Source organism: Chrysemys picta, chromosome 3 (assembly GCF_011386835.1).
Source record: "Chrysemys picta bellii isolate R12L10 chromosome 3, ASM1138683v2, whole genome shotgun sequence".
Lineage (NCBI taxonomy): Eukaryota > Metazoa > Chordata > Testudines > Emydidae > Chrysemys > Chrysemys picta.
Genome location: NC_088793.1, coordinates 155,897,742 through 155,917,801, shown reverse-complemented (window position 1 = coordinate 155,917,801; position 20,060 = coordinate 155,897,742). Strand labels below are relative to the sequence as shown.

The 20,060-nt window shown below is 45.7% G+C and overlaps 1 protein-coding gene across 1 annotated transcript in view; it reads left to right on the top strand.

Moving 5' to 3' along the window:
* Positions 1-19,460, top strand: part of CAPN14 (calpain 14) — a 37,151-nt gene extending 17,691 nt beyond the window's left edge. The window contains exons 9-21 of the mRNA XM_065589368.1: positions 676-750; positions 1,432-1,595; positions 2,291-2,469; positions 5,437-5,642; positions 6,283-6,319; positions 6,846-6,908; positions 8,762-8,819; positions 10,647-10,711; positions 11,104-11,172; positions 12,570-12,648; positions 14,201-14,317; positions 14,947-15,002; positions 15,735-19,460. Coding sequence (XP_065445440.1) covers positions 676-750; positions 1,432-1,595; positions 2,291-2,469; positions 5,437-5,642; positions 6,283-6,319; positions 6,846-6,908; positions 8,762-8,819; positions 10,647-10,711; positions 11,104-11,172; positions 12,570-12,648; positions 14,201-14,317; positions 14,947-15,002; positions 15,735-15,761 — 1,195 coding nt within the window. The 3' untranslated portion in view covers positions 15,762-19,460. The remainder of the gene's footprint in view (positions 1-675; positions 751-1,431; positions 1,596-2,290; positions 2,470-5,436; positions 5,643-6,282; positions 6,320-6,845; positions 6,909-8,761; positions 8,820-10,646; positions 10,712-11,103; positions 11,173-12,569; positions 12,649-14,200; positions 14,318-14,946; positions 15,003-15,734) is intronic.
* Positions 19,461-20,060: the final 600 nt, after the last annotated feature.

Here is a 20,060-nt window from a genome sequence, read left to right as displayed (position 1 = left end):
CCAACATGTTTTTTCTTTGGAAAATGCTGATTAGTTGAAACCAAAACTGTTTTCAGGAGAGGGCCTGTTTTGATGAACTTCCCATTTAAAAAAAAAATGAGAAAAAAAGTTTCTAAATGGTTGAAATGTTCCATTTTGATATTTTCAAAATGAAAAAGTTCAAATTTTCAGATCAAAATGACTTTCTTTAGAAATATAAGTGAATTTATAGTAAAAAATGTATATAATTTTTTCCCCAGATTTTGACATTTCATTCTTTCAAGACAGGAAAAAAAATTCACAATCTCAAAAATTCTCATGGAATGGGACAACCCTTAGATCTGCTGGCCAGTGTGCTATCCATCATTAGTGCTCTCTACAGAAGAACAACAGAACTGCTCAGCTGTTTTACATAGGATCTCTATGGCTAGCAACTGATGGAGATTTGCCTTTAGCTCAAGCCTATGCTTTAGGTATAGGGGGAATTAGGTTCTATCCCTGCTTCTGCCATGCCATTCTGAGTGTCCACAGTGCAGCGTCTAGTGCGAACGGTGAACTGCTTGGGGCCAGAGATTTGTTACAGCGGGAACTGATCTTATGGCAGATGTCTGTATTGAGCTTCTTGAACTTGAAGATAGATTTGGAGCATTTATTTAATTATTGCTTCAAAATCAGCTGCCTTGTTTCTGTCCCTAGCTCTGGGAACTGGGAGCTGCTCAGCCCGAAGGAGAAGATTTTGCTGCGGAGAAACCAAGATGATGGAGAATTCTGGTAATGGAACTGTGAATATCTGAGCTCCGCTCCTCCTTCACCCAGCGCCAAGGCCACAGCTAATGCTGATCTGTCTCTCTGCTGCGCTCTAAGATGAGATATGTGCATGATGTTTTATAGCAATTGGATCGCTTTTTGTTTTTTAACTAAAAGGGAGAAATTACATGGGGCTGCTACATTGCCATCTGGTGGTAAAGGGACGTGAGAAACAGCCTGTATGATACAAGCGCTCTTCTATGTGAAGTCAAGAGCGCTTTCAAGAGTAGAGGAAGAATCTTTGTCCAGTCCCTTCTGACCTTAAAGTCTATTTTTGTCATTATATTTTCAACACAAACCCGGGCAAAGCTTTGGTCAGGCAGATAGTGTTTGTTCAACTGCTTCCCAGTCCCATATATTTTTGCCACTAGGTGGCAATGTTTCAGCCGGTTTCATTATACTTGTTCTTTTGCTAGTATTCTCATAATAATCTCTCTGCTGCTGTCCTTTGTTGGGCCTTTAGTTATGCATTCACCACTGCTGCATGTTGCTGTTGGAGCAAACATTAACTTCTTTACTAGCTAATAATATGTAAGGATTACCATATGTAACACAGAATGGGGCATGCTGGGGATAGCCAGCCTCTACTTTTTTAACCACACGGATTGGCTGCTGACTAAGCATCTTGTGGCGGTCTTTTCACAGGATGTCTCTGCAAGATTTTAAGACCCACTTTGTAGATCTGATGATCTGTAAATTGACTCCCGACCTGATGAGCCAGGAAGATGGGAAGAAGTGGATGTATTCTCTGCAGATTGGGAGATGGGTCAAAGGAAGCACGGCGGGCGGCAGGCTGAGGCCCTACAAAGGTGAACGGTACTTGGGTGGCCCTTTAGGGGATCCGGATTTAGACTTTTCTGCGTAAATAGTAAAGAGAGGAATTTGTTCAAGCAAAGCAAAGTTTGGCTCAAGACCCAAAGCCCAATGTTTCCCTATCATAACCAAAATTTGACACCTTGTAAAAAAGGTTAGAAAGCCTGGCAATGAACAGGCAAGGGAGCCAGCTTATTCTCCATTACCACTGAAATCCGGTGGTTTCCTTAGGATGGTCTTGTGGTGATGGGCCTATTGTGGCACTTAGAAGAAGTGGTTTCAATGCCTGACTCTGTGACTTGGGCAAGCCGCTTAAGATTTGATTTTTTTCAGGGATGCAGAGCATTCACTAGTCCAGTTGAAGTCCAGGAGAACCACAGGTGCTCAGCACCGCTGGCAATTGGTGCCCCAGTATTCAGTTCCCACTAAAATGAGGGGAAATAATTCTTCCTTCCTCCCACCCTTTGTCTTGTCTGCTTAGGTTGTGAGATCTTCCATGGCAGGGCCTCTCTCTTACTATATGTTTGTGTATTACCTAGCCCAGCAGGGCTCTGGCCTTGGTTGGGGCCTTTGGGGATTATAAATGAGCTGCTTCCCCCACTCAGCCTGAAGCCAGGTATCACGTGGAAACCCAGCGACAAAATGTGTGATGGAAAATGTGGCCAGAAGGTTTTTATGTTTTGCTTCTCAGACACATTTTGGATGAATCCCCAGTACTGGCTGGAAGTTTTGCAGGGTGACGGCAGCAAAAGGTCCCTGCATTCCTGCAGCGTGCTGGTGTCCCTGATCCAGAAACCCAGCAGCAAACACCGAAACCGGGCACCTCACCTCTCCATAGGGTTTTCCATCTTCAAGGTGGGTAGAAATCTGGTCTGTGGTGGAATAAATGGGCCGCTCTGCCCAGCGGGAGAAACTTCCTACCTCCGAACCAAGTGAGAGCTCTCCAGAGCCTCAGAGTTACATATCCTGCAAAGCCCAATGGGCTCTGTGTTCTCACCTCCCTGTCTGCATGTGGCTCCCATTCATCCAAGAATCTCCTCTTGAATTGGCGGGGTTGGGCCCCTTCAGACACGTCTTTCCTTCAGCTTTTCATCAAGCTCAGGACGTGATCTGTGTTTGCATAGTCTTTGTCAGACTGCTGGGCGGTAAAGGAGCTCCTGCTACCCCAGTGTGTACTGCTGAGGGAAGGGATAGGAGCCTCCTGAGCAGAGGCTGGATACGGAGTCCTTCTCAGGCTACCATCCATAATGGCAAAATCACCCCACCAAGGGTGGGGAGGGGCAGGGAGCTGGCCCTGGGTATGATATTGCAGCCATGTGTAACATACTGGTGAATGAGTGCTATAGGTTCCCCCTCTATGCCCCAGCCATTCTGGGGTAATGTGCAGCCCCAGCTCCCACAGACTTCAGCTGGAGTTGTGGGTGCTCAGCCGTTCTGAAAACTAGGGCCACTGTGCCTTAGTCAGGTACAAAGCCTCCCCCATTTCCTGCTGGGGCATTGTGCTCCTCCAGCCGCAGCACCAACGTCCTGTGGGCCACATTAGCAAGGGACTCCCTTCCACAGGGAGCCTCCTTCCTGACTGTTGAAAGTGCTGAGGGTCCTGTTGCCACCACGTGTTTCAGCGACCCCAGCCTTACTGGCCCACTCTGGTGAATGGGCTGTGGATGGCCTTGGAAAGGTTTTCGAAGGGAGGAATTCGGGCTTTTTAAGCTAAGGAGCCCCACTGAATCTCCTCCAGTTGTTAAACTACATCTGCTGTTAGCTGTGAGCCAAAGGGCTCTGAACTCCTTGACTGATGGATGCTCTCTCTTTCTTCCCCTTTAGGTGGGCCCAGAGGTAAGTCCCTCTCTGCCTTCCGTTGGCATCACATGGGGGCCATTCAGACTCTATGCCACCACCTGTGGAGCTGCGAGTGCCTTTGTTTCTTGACCCACAGTTCAAAATGCCTTAATACAAGCTTTAGAAGGCATTACAAGAAATCACCGTTAATACAGAGCTATGACTCAGGCTGTGTTGAGAGGAGCATACCTCAATTCAGCATTAAGGTCCTGCTCCTGGGCTGCATCTGAGCTGTGCTCTGAGCAGCAATGGGGGAAGGGGGAGGGAAAAGTGGCATACCACCCTCCTACTCTTGGGATCAGCCAAGGTCTGGGAAGGTGCCCAGAATTAGTTAGAGGAGTCTCAAGGTAATTCACCCTCCCACCAGCTCATTGTTGGGGATCTCCCGGAGAAAAGGCTGCAGGTGTCTTCTGCCATCTGGGCTTTGCCAACATTTACAGGATGTTCTTAACCCTTTCACCTCCTCATGGAACTTTGGAACCTAAGGTGGGCTCCTGGGAGTTAAAAACTGAGGAGTGAGTTTGCCCTGACTTATACCCCTTGATCTGAAAGGGGCTATAGCAGGTATAAGCCAGGGCAGGATCTAGCTCTGATCTTGTATCTAGGAATCCTGCACCTACTGCCCTGCTAACCACTTAACTCACTTCCAAAATCAGTGTCCCCAGGAACATGGATTGGTAAAGAACTAACTTTAGCGAACAGTCACCCCAGCATGTTTGCAATGTTTGCAATGTTAATTACCTTGTGTTAGAAACAGTAGCCTCAGATATGGGCTCTTTCTGAACTAGGTATGTTAGGGCACCATTAGGAATACAAGTGAGATTAAATTTGCTAGCACTAGCACACATGGGCCTGACACGGATTAGGAGAACACCGCAGCACTGTCTGTGCTGCATCCATGCTAATGGGGAGACCAGGGATGGTGGTGGCGGGGAGTTCAGTTTCAGGTTTGTATCAAACACCGAGATTAATGCTGAGAGATGTAAAACCGAGACCATTTTTGGAATTGGAACTACAGTGAATCACGGTATTGACAGAGGCATAAAAGCTATGAATGTAATATATGATGCATGGTAAGGGGCAGCCTCACGCCCCCCCTAGATGAGAGATTGCTGCATTAGCATGAGAGAAATATGGACAAAGGGAGAAGAATAGGAACTCCACCATTCTGCAAGAGAGTGAAACGTCTGAGCGGTTTTGAGGCACAGCCCATGTAAGGAGGCTGCAGTATTTTGGCCTGCAGAATAAAAACCATTTGTAAGAGCAAAGAGTGCTGCATCCTTGAGTAGGACCTGGGGTATCGGGGATACATACACACACATAGAGGCCTGGAAGCTGTAGCAAAGACTTAAGGTGGAATTCTGCCCTCACCCCACTTTGTCCTGGTGCAGACACAGTGTAGGACCACCACCATAGGTGACCCTATAAATCCACGCCCCTTAGTCCCCCCCAAAAAACTCTTGTGCATGGGGCATACTGGGGCAGAGCTGTGGAGCATGAGGAAAAAGCTGAGGATGTAGCCCTCAACATAGGGCGTTGTGTGCTGCTCTGGGTAGTGCAGTGCTCAGAAGGCTGCTGGAGCTTAGGGCAGCTCCTGGCTGTTATAACTTTCACTGGGGGCTGAAATGACCCCTGCAGCAGCCCAGAATAAGAAGGGTGCAAAGGTGGCGTAAGGCCACTCTTGCCCCGTCCCCCGCTGAAGTTCCGGGCCGCTGTTCCTAGTGAGATCTGAGTAGGCTGCAGAGGGACTTGGGTGGAAGCCCCATTGCTTGGTGACTTTTAAAACTGGGCAATGAGAATGTACCATAAGGACAATCTGGCAGGAGGACAGACAAGGAGAATGATCTTTTGGCTCTCTGATTAGATCTCTAATGTCTGCCTCCTTTGCTTGTGGATTATGGAAACTGGATCTGCTCTGGCAGGTTTTCTTTAAGCATGCCCCCCACATGACTTTCCCCTGAAACCAATGGGAATTTCCTTTATTTCTTCCCTGGACAGTACCACAAAAGCAACAAAAGGCTGGCACCAGCGTTCTTTGCCAGGAACCCCTCCGTCAACCAAAGGCATTTCTTCCTGAATGAGCGGGAAGTGACTCAGGATTTCCGGCTGCAGCCTGGGGTCTATGTCATCGTCCCCTCCACCGCGGAACCCCAGCAGGAGTCCGAGTTCATCCTGCGGGTCTTCTCCAGGAAACACATCCTTCGGTGAGATGATGCCATTCCCTTACTTGTAGTGTTTTCTTGGTGCTCCTGGATAGTTGTGCCTTTCCACCGGGGTGGTGGAGTCATAGGGCAGTGCTGTCTGCTACGGGGCAGGATAAGTACCTGCTCCATAGCCTAAACAATGCTATTAGTCCTGGTCTTTCCAGAGAAGTGCAACAGGGCAAGGGCACAGAACTAGGAGCACTCGGGACACTGTGCATACTGTATGGGGAGACACAGGACACTGGCCTTGTCTACACTAGGATATTTCCTCTTACATTTTCCACCATTGCTACGACTGGTTCATCACCATGGCTGGTAGCAACGGTGAAAGCTCTAATGCAGACTAGGCCCAACCAGCCACTGGCCTTCTTTCCATCACATCCAGGAGACCTGTTCTGTGCAGGGTTAGCTGATATAGTGCTTAAAATGCCAGTAGCTGCCTGGAGCCATATTGACACTACTGCTTCCACTAATGGAGTTGCAATGGTGGGAAAGATCCCTATTGTAGACACAGCAGCTGTGTGTGGGCAGGTTGGGGTCCCTGCATGAGATACAGAGGAAGGCATTCTGCTTGGCAGGTGGAAAATCACATATGATAAGGGAGACACGGTCTAACATTTCCATTGTTTTCCATTTTCAGCGAAATGGGCGGAAATTCAAGTTTCATCCTTTCCAAGGTTAGTTGGAACGAGGGAGGTGGACTGTCGGAAGCTGTGTTTCAGATCAGGACTTTGGCTTTTCTCCTGTGGCAGCGATGGGTCGGGGTTGAGTTGGAATGTGAGACCTCGTGTCTCTTTAAGCACTTTAAGAATGAGAGGCCATGTCTTGTTCTATAAATTGAATCTATTGTACCATGAAGGTGAACATGGTATAAATGTCCAGAACAAGACAGACAGGCCAGCAGACACAGATGCTTTTTCACTGCTGTGCAAACCATTCTTTTTGGCGAGATCATCACAATTCATTTTCACTCTTTCTTTTCCATCTGCCTGCAGAGGGTCTCCCTTTTATTTACTTGTGTTCCTCTCCACTCTTCTCCTTTTGTGTACTAGCGAAGTTGAAACCACAATGGGAGCTGGGCAAGTAATTGCAGTGGCGATGGCAGGACAGGGAATGCAGTGAAATTTGGGAAGAATGTGATCGTATGTTGGATACTCCTGCTTCTGTTTCTTCAATTAACGTTGACTTTTTTGTTCCCTAAAGGAAATAATTGATAAACACGAAGGCAAGATTTGGGAGGATTTCTTCAATAAGCATTTTGAACAAGTAAGTGTACACATTAACTGCCAAAGGAAATGCTTCAAGGCCAGCTGCTTGCGCTGCCAGAGCAATTGTGCAAAAAAAAAAAAAAAATTAGAATGTACTGGGGAAATTGGGAGCTGGAGTGTGCTGGAAACTGGTGGGGAATGTAGGAGATCGGCGTGAGGGTACAGTGTGAACGTCACTCAAGGAGTTGTGGAATACGTAAAAAGCAACAGAGGGTCCTGTGGCACCTTTGAGACTAACAGAAGTATTGGGAGCATAAGCTTTCGTGGGTAAGAACCTCACTTCTTCAGATGCAAGTGAAGAAGAAGTGAGGTTCTTACCCACGAAAGCTTATGCTCCCAATACTTCTGTTAGTCTCAAAGGTGCCACAGGACCCTCTGTTGCTTTTTACAGATTCAGACTAACACGGCTAACCCTCTGATACATGGAATACGTAAGCATTCGAGAAACATGCCAGTTAGCGAAAAGCACTCGTCATTAAATTCACGAGCACTCCGCTCACGTTGGGTCTGCTTAGGCTTCTGAAAGCCACTAATTTACTCTGGGTGTGCTCAGAAAGTTAACATAGGCATTAGCAAAGCCGCTCCAATCATCTGATATGTATGGGGAACAATTATTTAATAGTGGGCTCTTCAGTCTAACAGAGAAAGATATAACACAATCGTTGAAGGTACACAAATTCAGACTGGAAATAAGGCATAACTTTTTAATGATGAGAGTAATTAACCGCTGGAACAATTTAGCAACGTGGTAGATTCTCCATTACTGACAATTTTTAAGTCAAGATGGGATGTTCTTCTAAAAGCTCTGCTCTTGGAATTATTTTGGGGAAGTTCTATGGCCTGTGTTCTATAGGAGGTCACACTAGATGACCACAATGGACCTCGGAATCTATTAGTCGATTACTAGTCTTGCTCGTAGAGAAACAATATTTATTCTTACAGATTGTTATTAATTATTATTATTTATGGACCTGATTTTCAGAGGTGCTGAGTGCTGGCAGTTCCCATTGATACCAGCTGTAGCTGTTCAGTTCTTCTGAAGATCAGGCCCTGTTTAACTCTGAGAATTAGAGCTGGTCAAAATTTTGTGCATATTTTTTTTTGCACATAAAAAACAGCATATGTTCACAAATGAAAATTTCCACAAAAATTTTTTGGTTCTGAAAACATTTTTTGGTTGTAAACATTTTTGAAAATTTTTGAGGATTTATTTTTCATGGGGGAAGAAAAAAAAATTTTTTTTCCAGGTTTTTCATTATTTTCATTTCGTGTGTAACTTTTGATTGTTGTCATGGGGTGTTTTCTTGACTCCTTGGTTGGATGAGTGTGCACATAAATACTTGCTAATCTCATTCCAACTGTCTTTCACATGGGGTTTCTCTGTGGTTTGGACAGTTTTGGGTTTCAGCAACTGAAGTTTTTCAGCAATCAAAAGTTTCCAGAAAATTCAATTTCAGTTTTTGGAAACCATGAAAAAATTGATAAAACAAACAAAATTCTGTTTTGAAAACTGAAATGGAAATATTTTTTTAATTTTTCCATCTTTGCTGACAATGTGCTTGATGTGACAGATGGTACAAAAGAGAAAGAGGGTCTTTTGAAAATAATGGGCCAGATTTTTAGCTGGTATAAATAACTGTAAATGCATGAATGTCTGTGGAGCTTCGACCATTTTATACCAGATGAGAATGTGCTTTTAACCATCTAAAGGTCTAATTGAACACCCCCAGAGTCAATAGGTGTCTTTCCGTGGGAGTTGGACTGGGGTTGAAAAGGCAGATAGTGAAGACAGGACATGCTGGGAAATCCAGAGGAGGGGAAATTTATTACAATAGTATTTGTCTCCCCTAGCATCCGGAAATAAACGCTGTCCAACTCCAGAGGATCCTGAATAACGTCGTCTGGACACGTAAGTGCTAGGAGATAATAGTTTAGTAACATTAATTAGGTACTGGTTAGAGTAGAGCCTGAAGTGGACCCGTAACTCCCAAACTCCCTCCCTGAGTTCTGGGAGTAGAGGAGCTGGTTTGAAACCCCGGGTTTGAACCTTTTCTGATAATTTAGGTTCCAAATTGGATTCCAAACCGGAAAGGATCAGTTCTCAGGATTTGGTACAGATATGGCCCAAAAACACTATGCCTGAAACATTTGAGCAATAAGTTGGCTGAGTCCCTTTATACTTATGCAGATAAGGGCTGATGTAGGCATGGGAGGGTAATGAATAGAACTGGGTGGGAAATGGCTTTCTCATGCCGCAAACTTTTGAGACTTCAACAAATTTTCCCATCAAAAATGGGAATGAAAAGTCGAAATCTCAAATATTTTCACAAACTGAAAGTTTGAAAAAAAAAAACGGGATTCAGTTAGTTGAAACATTTATTTTCAGTTTTGACTTTTTATTATAATTAGCTTAAATTAAAGACAAAAGTTGCTTAAGAACATAAGATTGGCCAGACTGGGTCAGACCAGTGGTCCATCCAGCCCAGTATCCTGTCTTCTGATAGACCAATGCCAGGTGCTTCAGAGGGAATGAACAGAACTGGTAATCATCAAGTGATCCATCTTCAATCCAGCTTCAAACCAGAAAAACAGAATTCTTTGTTAGAAAATATCAAAATTAAAAGTTTTGACAATTTCAAAACTTTTTTTCCTAAATTTTTTCAAGTAAAAAAAATGGTCAAAACTGACCCTTTCCCATGAAAAAGTTTTGGTTTGACAAATTGGCATTTGCAGACAATAGAATTCCTGATCAGTTCTAATAATGGGCGTTATCAGCACTAGTCTCTTTCATTGCACCTATCTCTGGGGAGATAAAACATCTGAAGGGTTGCAAGTTCCTTTAATTTTTTCAAGGGTGAATGAAGATTGCTTTTTTATCTTCATGTCAGTATCTTTCGAAAGTCACCCATTGGGTGTTGTGAAATTTGTAAGGAAACTAACCAAGCCAGGTGGAGTGTCTTTACTCTTCATAGGCTATCAGTTTGAAGACATTTGTTTCAAAACTTTTACTGTGCGTGATGCATATTTAATAAACAGAGCTATAATGAGATTACAGCATCTTCGCTTTCTGTAGAGTAGTGATCTGTGAGTTATGGCATCTGCTCTGTGGAAGCCTACAGGCAATCTATAACCATGAGTTGCAACAAGATTAGTTTATTTCTGTTTCTTTTCACGTCACTCGTGTATGGCCCAGGAATGCTCAGAATTAGGTTTTCAATTATGCTTGTGAGTTTAAAAGCTGCCTGTCTGTAAGAGACACAGAGAAAAACACTAAGCAGAAGAGTTTCAATTCATTGTGGCTAGTAAAGCTGCACCACAGATGAATTAGGCCTAAGGAGATCAAGTGACTGCTCCAGGTCACCCAGTAAATGATATTTGGGGTGCTCTTTAACTGCTATTTCCTGTATTAGCTACAGGTAATGGGTCATATTCTGCTCTTCATCACATGGCTGCAGGGAGCTCCCATTGGCTTCCATGGGGATTACACCCATGCAGCTGAAAGTGGAATCTGGCCCTACTGTCTCACGTTTTTCCCTTGCCCAGGTTGAATCACAAGTGATGTAACTTGTAAATGAGAGGAACGGTGTCATAAAAGGTTTGGGGGGCCCGATCCTATCCCCAGTGAAATGCATGGCAGTTTCATCACTGAATTTCGAGGGCAGCAGGCTCAGGCCCTGGGAGTCTATTTTTCTGAGCAGTGTTGAGTGATTCACCGGAATAATCCTCTCTTTTCCAGATCTCCAGAGCTTTCGGCTGAGATTTAGTCTGGATGCCTGCCAAGGTATCCTGGCACTGCTGGACGTATCCTTTAGCTCGGGCTGTATATTTATTTGATGCACCTAATACCTTACCTGAGCTTTATTCTTCATGGGGGAGGGACTTACACTGTGATTTCTACATCATCAGGGCATTGCCCTGCTCACTTATTTCCTAACTCCCAATAACAACAATTCAGTCAGGAAGAAACAGAGTTTGTTTTGTAAAGCACCAGATTGTGCTCTCATTGAAATCAGTAACAAAACACTCATTGATTTCAGTGGGAGCAGGAGCCGGCCCATAGTGAAGGGGGAACTTCCCAGAATCAGCATCACCACTATCCTAAAATTATATGGACTGACCTTTTTTTTTTTTTTTCAATTTTGGAGTCTCTGCCCCTTTACCAAGACATCATCAACCTTAACTCCTCCACTAAGCTTAATGCCACTGGCACACTGAGTATTCAGGAATTCAGGGTCCTGTGGAAGAGGCTGCTTTTCTATCTGGTAAAAAAATATGTGACGTGCCTCTCTGTATACTTCTCAATCGGTGTTGGCTAGGAAACAGTTAAATCCCAAAAAAGCAACAGAGGGTCCTGTGGCACCTTTAAGACTAACAGAAGTATTGGGAGCATAAGCTTTCGTGGGTAAGAACCTCACTTCTTCAGATGCATCTTACCCACGAAAGCTTATGCTCCCAATACTTCTGTTAGTCTTAAAGGTGCCACAGGACCCTCTGTTGCTTTTTACAGATTCAGACTAACACGCCTACCCCTCTGATAGTTAAATCCCAAGAAACCAGTCTGATCTCTGGGTAGCTATGAAGACTCATGAGGATGTGAACTGGATGGGAAAGTTGCCTGCTTGTCAAGACACAGGGAAATACATAGTCTTAAGCTGGTCAGTCACCAGAGGTGAGGGAGGATCCAGTGAGAATGGAGATACCCCTTTGTAAGAGGTGTATAGCTAAGAAAGATCAATGCTGGTGCAGCATCTGTTTTCACTGAGGTGCCTGATTTTAAAACCCAATTGACCTGCTGTCTGTGACTGATGCACAAGAAAGTCAGGGGCTAGGATCCACAAAGGGACTGAGGCATCCAACTCCAGGAGAGCGTTTATGGCTGTGAATCCTGAGCAGATATAGGCACCTCTCTCTGGCCTGGAGTTATGCACCAAACTACTCTTGGGGGCAGGGCTTAGGGCTCGCTCCTCTCCCCAGCATTTTGTGTTGGCTAGTTTAGGCAACTCTCCACTCAGCTTGCTGGCTTCTGAGAATCCCATTCTTAGGCGCCTAACTCTCTCTGTTCATTGGTATAGGGAGCCTGGGCGTCTAACTCAGGGCTGTGAATTCCACCTGGCAGCAGGGCACTAGAAGTTAGGCATTGCAATGCATAAGTCCCTTCGTGGATCTAGCCCCAACTGATTTAGGGAAGTCACTGGTTCATCTGGGATCAGAACTCTGGACCCTGCGAAGTTTAGTCAGGGCGTATTCTTGCATGTGGGAACACCGTATCCCTGAATAGGTGCTTCATCCACACATTGCAAACAGATTCCTTGGGACCAAATTCTGCACTGACTTTACCCCCTGTGAAATCCCGCTGGAATCAGATTGTAAATAAAGACAGACTTTTGGCCTGTAACTTTTCCATGTACAACTCCCAACTCTGTGGCTGCTTTGCAGAGGAAGTTAATAGAGATTCCTGGAAAAACCTACTACTTTCCTATATTATTACTACTACTAAGTATAAGTAATGAATTGCTTTGACACCTCCACGTTGATGAGCCCCACACATAGCGAAGTGGGGGTTGCGTGTCAATGCTGCTGACCAACAGATCTCCCCTTCTAAGATGCTCAGATTCATTTTTGTTTCTTTCGCTTGTTTGATTTATTTAAAAAAAACCAGGAAGTTTTCCAGAAGAAAGATGTTGATAGATCAGGAAATCTGGACTTAGTGGAATTGCATGCAGCTGTGCAGGAGACAGGTGAGCCGGTCACCGACTTTTGGCAAGTAACTACATCCTCATCAAAATCCCCCCAACTGGGAAAGAACTAAAAGACAATACTAAATGCCAGTAAGAGGGGCAAACAGCACAGAACCCCCTCTCCCCCATAACCGTAGCTACTTCTGCTACTCCCTCTAGCTTCTCTCCCAACCACTTTCCCAGCAGTCAGATGAAGCCTACTTTATCAGTGTCGCAAGGACCCCAGACCTTGGCTTCTGAAAGTGATTTGCAGCGTGAAGTTTCACTTTAGCTTTGTGTACAGTATATCCACGTCTCATTGTCAGCTCTCTACTGGGGTAGGAAGGCAACCACTCCATAGTTAACTCTCCATTATAAGCCCTATTTGGAAACCTATAGGATCCCCACAGAGTCATAACTAACTTCACCTTAGCCAATTGGGGGTGTGTGTGTGTGGGCTAGATCCTGAGCTGGTACAAATCAGTCCAGCCCCATCAAAGTCAGTGGTGCTAATGCTGATTTACAGCTGCTGAGGATCTGGCCTTCTATGTCAGCTAGACAAGCACACAAGCAGTAGCAGTGTCAGACTTTATTCCTTTAAGATCCTTGCCCCGATCCTGCCAGGAGAACCAGACAGATGGACCCCTGCATCTGGGCCAGGACCGGCTGTAGCGTTTTTGCCGCCCCGAGTGGCGGGAAAAAAATAAATACAAAAATAAGCTGTGATTGGCAGCACTTCGGCGGCAGCTCTACCGCCGCTTCATTCTTCTGCGGCAATTCGGCGGCAGGTCCTTCCTTCCCCCTGATCTGGGCATAGCCACACTGACTTCAGTGAGGCTCTGAGTGGGAGAAAGGATTCACTCACACAGTTCTTTTAAGGATCAGGGCTTTTAAATGCTCATGATTTATTGGCAGTTTGCCTCCATCTGGTTAATTAAAGTCATTTTGCTTGGTAACATTCAAAACTGTAGCTATAATATACCAAAGAGGTGAAAGATAACCTCCAAATCCAGGCATTGCCATTATTTACATTAAATCATAAGGGTTGTGCTTTCCAGGCACAAATACTGAAAGACACTTGGGGTGAATTGACCTGCATTTATTTGTGAGACAAAAAAAACAACCACCTGGACTTGGAGAGATATCCAGACCCTGAAAATGGTGTGGAGATAATTTTCCCCACTAGTTTCAGCTGGACATTCTTCTTCACTTCTTTTCCTAAACTCTTGTGTTATATTGCTGCTAAACAATTTCTGTGCCTTACCCCAGAGGTGGCTGCATTGTAGTGGCGGGTAGAGGGATCCGTTATATTACTTGCTTTACCTCCCATGGATATTGTGAGTAGAGATGATCCAGATTTTGAACCACTCAAAGTCTGGGGGTCGCATTTGGATCTGAGGGCCTGGTTTAGGTCAATCCCTCGTTTGAGGCATAGTTAATGTCTATCAAGCTCTTTGAGATCCTCACATGAAAGATGCTGGAGAAGGGTGAAGTCCTGTTAGTTTTGCAATTACCCTGTGATCCTCTGAATGGCTGCGAGGTGCCTCATCGTTCCCTTTCTTCCTTTCTGTAGGTATTTCGCTCAGCAACGAAGTCTGTAACCTAATGGCGATCAGATACGGCAACCCTGACCTGAAAATCAGCTTTGAGAGCTTCGTCTGCTTCATGCTGCGAGTGGAGATCATGGGGGGTATGGACATTACTCAGCATGTCACTGATGCTGGACCCCAGAGCAAGTCTGGGGCCTCTTGCAAAGCCATTCAGCTCAGTCCCCGGGGCTGCAAGATCCAAGATATGGGGCCTGGTTCTCTTCTCATATAAACTAGTGTAGAGCAAGAGTAACCCCACTGAAATCATGGAGTGAATTAGAGGAGAATCAGGCCCTAAGCCTCTTTCCCAGACTCCTAGGCCAGGCAACCTGGAAAGGTTTGGTTCTGTGGAGAGAGCAGGTCTTGTATCTGGCACTGCAGTGTTTGTTTGTGCAAGGAGTTAAGGGAATAAGAGATGTTCCTATTATGCAGGAAGCAGGAGGACCTGTGACGTGTCCCAGCCAGAGCTGCCATAGAGAGGGAAACCTTCTGATCTCCACGGGGGTCAAATGATCACTGCATCATGAGGCAGCTCATACTCCACCCCACCTGTCACTGGCAAATGTCCCATATGCCCAACACAGGCATTTCAAACTATCCTGGATGGCGTTGAGTCCCCCTAGAACTGCTAGAGGCTCTGCATTTCAGTTCACTCCTGGGCTGGCGAGTCTGAGTTGTCTTTGTCCCTGTTGGCCATCAAATTAATTTTCCTCATTCTATTTCTTCACAGAGGCCTTTCAGAACTTAACTAAAGACGGCAAAGGGATATATCTCCAGGAATCTGAGGTAAGGCCATTCCCTGAAATACAGCTCCATGCCTTAGACCTCTTTGCCGGCTGTAGTAAAGGGCTTATTAGAACAACGGGGCCTGAATCAGCACTGCCAGGCACCTGTGCATAATGACTGTAAAATGCTACCATCATTAACCTGGCCTCACAACACCCATGTGAGATAGGGAAGTGTTAGTTATCCCCATTTTATACATGGGGGAAACTGAATCACGGAGCGACTACAGTCTCACAGCAATTAATGCTGAGAACTCTGGAGTCCCAAACCTTTGCATTAGCCACAAGATCATCTGCCCACCAATAAAATGCAAGAGATCATACTTTCTTGGAGGGCTAATTGGTGATATAAAATGTAGCAAATGGCTTGGATGTGTGCATGTGGTCACATCACTGGCTGCTGCTGGATGGAATCTATACTACACATGCTCCAGTGTCTATATGTTCCTCATTGTAATGGAGCTGCTTCTCTTGCACCCTTGGGATGGGTTATGTGTTATGGGATCTGAAGAGCACAGATCTTAGTTCCTGCTCTGTGGGCCTCATTGTGATCCCACTGTAGTCAATGGTAAAGCCCCCATTGACTCTAATGTGAGCAGGATTGGACCATATGTGAGGTCCGCATACTGTGTTGCCACAGACAGAGAACCCACAGATCTCCTACTCAATTGTGAATGTTACTGAAGTCAAGTTGGATGTGCTAGTTCAACCCACTTTCCCCGTTATTTTACAGTGGATGATGATGACTCTCTATTCCTAAAGCAAAGCAGCGAAGGAGGAATGAGTTGGACTTAGACACACTGGCCCCTCCCAGGACATGGAGGGCTGTTCCTTATCAACTTGTTACACATGCTGGATACTTTGGGCCAATCCTGCAATCCCTACTCATGCGAGCAGTCCCAGGTCAGCCAATGGGGTGGCTTAAGTGCATTAGGAGAACTGAAGTGAATAGGGGTTGCTGGATCAGACTCTTTCCATATGGATAGATTTTATCCCATGAGGATCTACTTTTATGAACAGATTGGATCTAAAGACCCGAGATGCAGTGAAATGAAGATCAGCTTTTATTTTTAAATACATCATTTCAGACCCCTCTGAGAACCATTAGCATGGGGCTGCAGAGTTGTGGATTCACTGAGAGACCAGGGTGACATGTAGTTCTTATAACTAGCAAAGCTACCAGGATGAAAAGTCCCTTATTGGATGCCCTGAATCTGTAAGGCTCCCCATAGTTTTCAGGTTGATTGTAGTTGGACACTGTTACAATTAGTAATAGATATGTATATTATGGTAATGCCCAAAGGCTCCAGTTAGGATTGGGCCCACACTATGCTGGGCGATGGACAAACCTAGAAAAGAGACGATCCCTGCCCCAAATGGCTTATGCTCTAAAGACGCAAACACATTCAAATTCCACAACCCCTTCAGGCAAATGTAATTCAGGTCCATCCCTCCCGCCATGTGTAAAAAGAATCACTGAAAACTACCAATGAATTTGGAAGCTGAAGTCTAAGCTTTAGGGCCAGATCCTCAGGTGGAAATTGAAGTCAATGGACCTATGCTGATTATGCCAGTTGATGAACAAGGAAGAGGGAACTGGTATGCTCTGGGCAAGGGGATGGAGACTGGAAGAGGAGGAGAGACTAAGATTGTCTGTGCAAGGAGACTTGGGAGGTGGATGAGAAGCCTGAGGAGTACAGACTGGGCCTGGGTAAGAGAGAAGAATGGGATTGGGACAAGGAACCAGGGTAGGAGAAGACACAGGACTGGGATGGGAGCAGGTTGGAAGATATGGGTAAAAGGGGTCATGGGGGGAATGAACAGAAGAGTTTGTGCCTATTAAAGCACACTCCCCTCCAGAACCGGGAATGGAACCAGAGATTCCTGAGTCTTACATTCCTCTGCTGTCAGCAAATAGCTGTGATACCCACTGGCAGAATGTCCCATCCCCCTCTAGAGCTGGTCCACAATGAGAGTTGGAACATATTCCTGCTCTCAGATACTCTGCTAGCTGAAGTGGCCCAGGGCTGTGCAATGGATCTAAAGGTCCCCACCCTGCTGATTGACCCATGTGGGCATCAAGATGATGCTACAGAATGGAAATGCTGGTTTTTGCAGTGTTCTGTTTTCAGATCTAGGAAGTCACTAACTACATTCAAAGAAGATTATTGAGGTTGCAAAGTCAAACACTCAAAAGTTAGGAAATTCCAGAATTAAGATTGCCTGTACAGCCTTTATTCAGCCCCCTTGTGTGTATGTCTTATGAGATAGTCTTTCAGTCACACAATCGCGGAGTAAGTTTGGTTGAAATGACTTGCCCAGCATCACACTGAGACTGTGTGGCATAGACAGGGACAAAATCCAGTTCCCCAGGGTGGCATTCAGCTGCCTTAATCTTGCTCTTCCTGCAGTTCCCTGCCTCTTTGATTACACACCTTCCAGCTCGGCAACAAATGAAGCAGGGGTCCTACTGACAACACCTCCTGCATTGTACCACCCTGACTCATCCCCAGAGCAAGTCCAGCCTGGCTCACTGAATGAGCCAGGGGTTGCGTCTGTGTGGGGCGGAGCATGTGATCATGTAATTAAAGACTGTATCATAATGCATACGCACAAGGGGGGCAAATGAAGTTTACCCAGGCAGCCTCACTAATGCTCTTTTAGTGTGTGTGTGTGTGTGTGTGTGTGTGTGTGTGTGTGTGAGAGAGAGAGAGAGAGAGAGAGAGAGATAATACAAGAAACTGAGCCAAATTCAGATCCTGGTTACCGAATACTGTACAATACCCCAGTAAAGTCCATGGAGCAGCACATGTGTAATGACAGTAGCGTTGGCCCTTAATAACATGCCACCCCCTATAGATTAGATAATCTTTATAGCCATGAGTGGCAGGTATCATAGGCAGGGTGAGGCTGTGCCTCCCCAAATAGCCTGGTGTGGCCCCGCCCACGCTCCACCAGGCCCCCTCCTGTCTGCTGTTCCATTCTGTGGCCAAGAGGCTGGGGCAGGCAGGCTGAGGGCTGCGGTGCGCAAGCCCCCCAGGCTGGGGCCACGCCATGCCGCCTGCCCTCCCGGCACTGGGATCATGCTGGGGCTGAGGATGCTTTGGCTGTACCGCCTGCCTTCCCACCTGGGACTGGAACTATTACGGCTGGGCTGCCAGGCTGCCCGCCTTCCCAGCACTAGGGCCGGAGGCACACTGGCAGCGCCACCCGCCCAGCACTGGGGCAGAGCGGGGGACAAGTGGCTGCGGGGCAGTGTGCTCTGGGCTCCGGTGAGGGAGCAGAGGGGGGCGGGGCCTCTGGCAGAAGGGTGGGGCCAGGGGCTAGCCTCGCCCAAGGGCTGCTCATGTTTATAGCTCATTAGCTGGACTAGTTAAAGTACGATGCTTTGTCCCCCAGCAGTTAGTCTATTTCTACAGTTATAGTTAGTCTGTTCTCATGTAGTTACTCTAACTTGAAGTATTCTTGTTAAAATATTTATTTTTGTACTTTTTGTATCTGGTTTTATTTATAATAGACAACATATCTGCCTGTGTGGCCTGCTGCGACATAGATAGATACCAGTGTTCAGATCTCTCCAATGTGCCCATCCTTGGGTTAGCAGAACTGTGTACGGTGCGTAGAAAATGGCATGGCTTCCTGAGCATAGGTGTCATTTCAGAGATCCCAGACCCAGAACCCCCCCCCCCCCCCCGCGCCCCCAAGGTGCTTTTAACAGATCCTGTGATAAAGCATGCGGCTTTCCACAAGCAAGCAACCCTCTAGCCTCCTTCCTGACCTGCAGATGAACATGTTGGGACAGTGCAAACTAAACAAGGCTGATTTCATTTGCACTCAGCTCACTGATTTACTGAGTGTAATACCAACAGCATATGAACCACATGGACATTTGAGAAATCATGGGCCCTGATCTTGCCACAAGCTTTGCCCAGACACTCCCTGGGGTAGGCAGTTCATTGCAGATTGGGGCCTGGCATTACAGATGGGGAAGACCTGCCACTGGGTTTGTTATGTAAAGTGGGCTCAGGGTGAACAGGAATCATTTACAGCTGGGGGAGTTTGCCAAAAATAATAGGATTAAGTGCTGGGCATGGTTTGAATAGCCTCTTGCATTGGTTATACTTAGAATTGGGGTGAGGGACCCATTTCCAAGGTTGTTATGTTATACAGTGGTATGATTGTTGGCTATATCCAGTTTATTTTATACATATTTATTTTCTCACCATTTACTGCTGAGCAACATAATTGCAGGGAGATTATTTCGCTATTGATTATTTGATCCAGAAAAGGAACAGAATTCATCTGTGCCATGTATCACTAAGCATTTGTAACAATAAACTACACTGAACCATGTGACTTGCTCTTACACAATTGTAAAGAATGTTTTCCTGGAATTATTATATGAAAATGTGTACAATGCAAACGACATTATCTGGCTCACAATAAAATGTTTTGGCAATGGTGCATACTCGGCTGTTGTAAAGCTTTTATATCACTTGCAGAGTAACATTTCCTGGGTAATGCTGAAGATCTGTTACTCCTCGTTTACAATGTGCATCATGGAAAATGATATAAAAGGTTTCTGAAGGATGCATTCATTTGTAACCACCGGCATTTACAGAGACGCTTATCTTTGCAATGGGCGATATTGCTATAGCAGATGGGTAGGAAGGAGCAGAAGATTGGACTGGATGCCTCAGACGAATAGTAGTGGGAACAGAGAGCCTTTGATGAAAGGATTGAAATGGTTTACCTAGAGTGGAGATGAACAACCAGAGACATGATACAGGTATACAAAATAATGGATAATGTAGAGAAGGTGACTAGCAATGCCCTCTCTGAGTACAAGAGCAAGGAGGCATTACATGAAACTGAAAGGGAGCAAGTTTACCTTTTCACACATACACACTTAGCTGGTGGAACTTTCCCAGGGGACAAATTATCCTATTACAAATTACTGCATGGTTTCTGGCAACCATCACTGGCCTCTGTTGAAGACAGGGTACTGGAATAGATGGACCCCTGGGGTCTGATCCAGTCTGGCAATTCCAACCTTTCT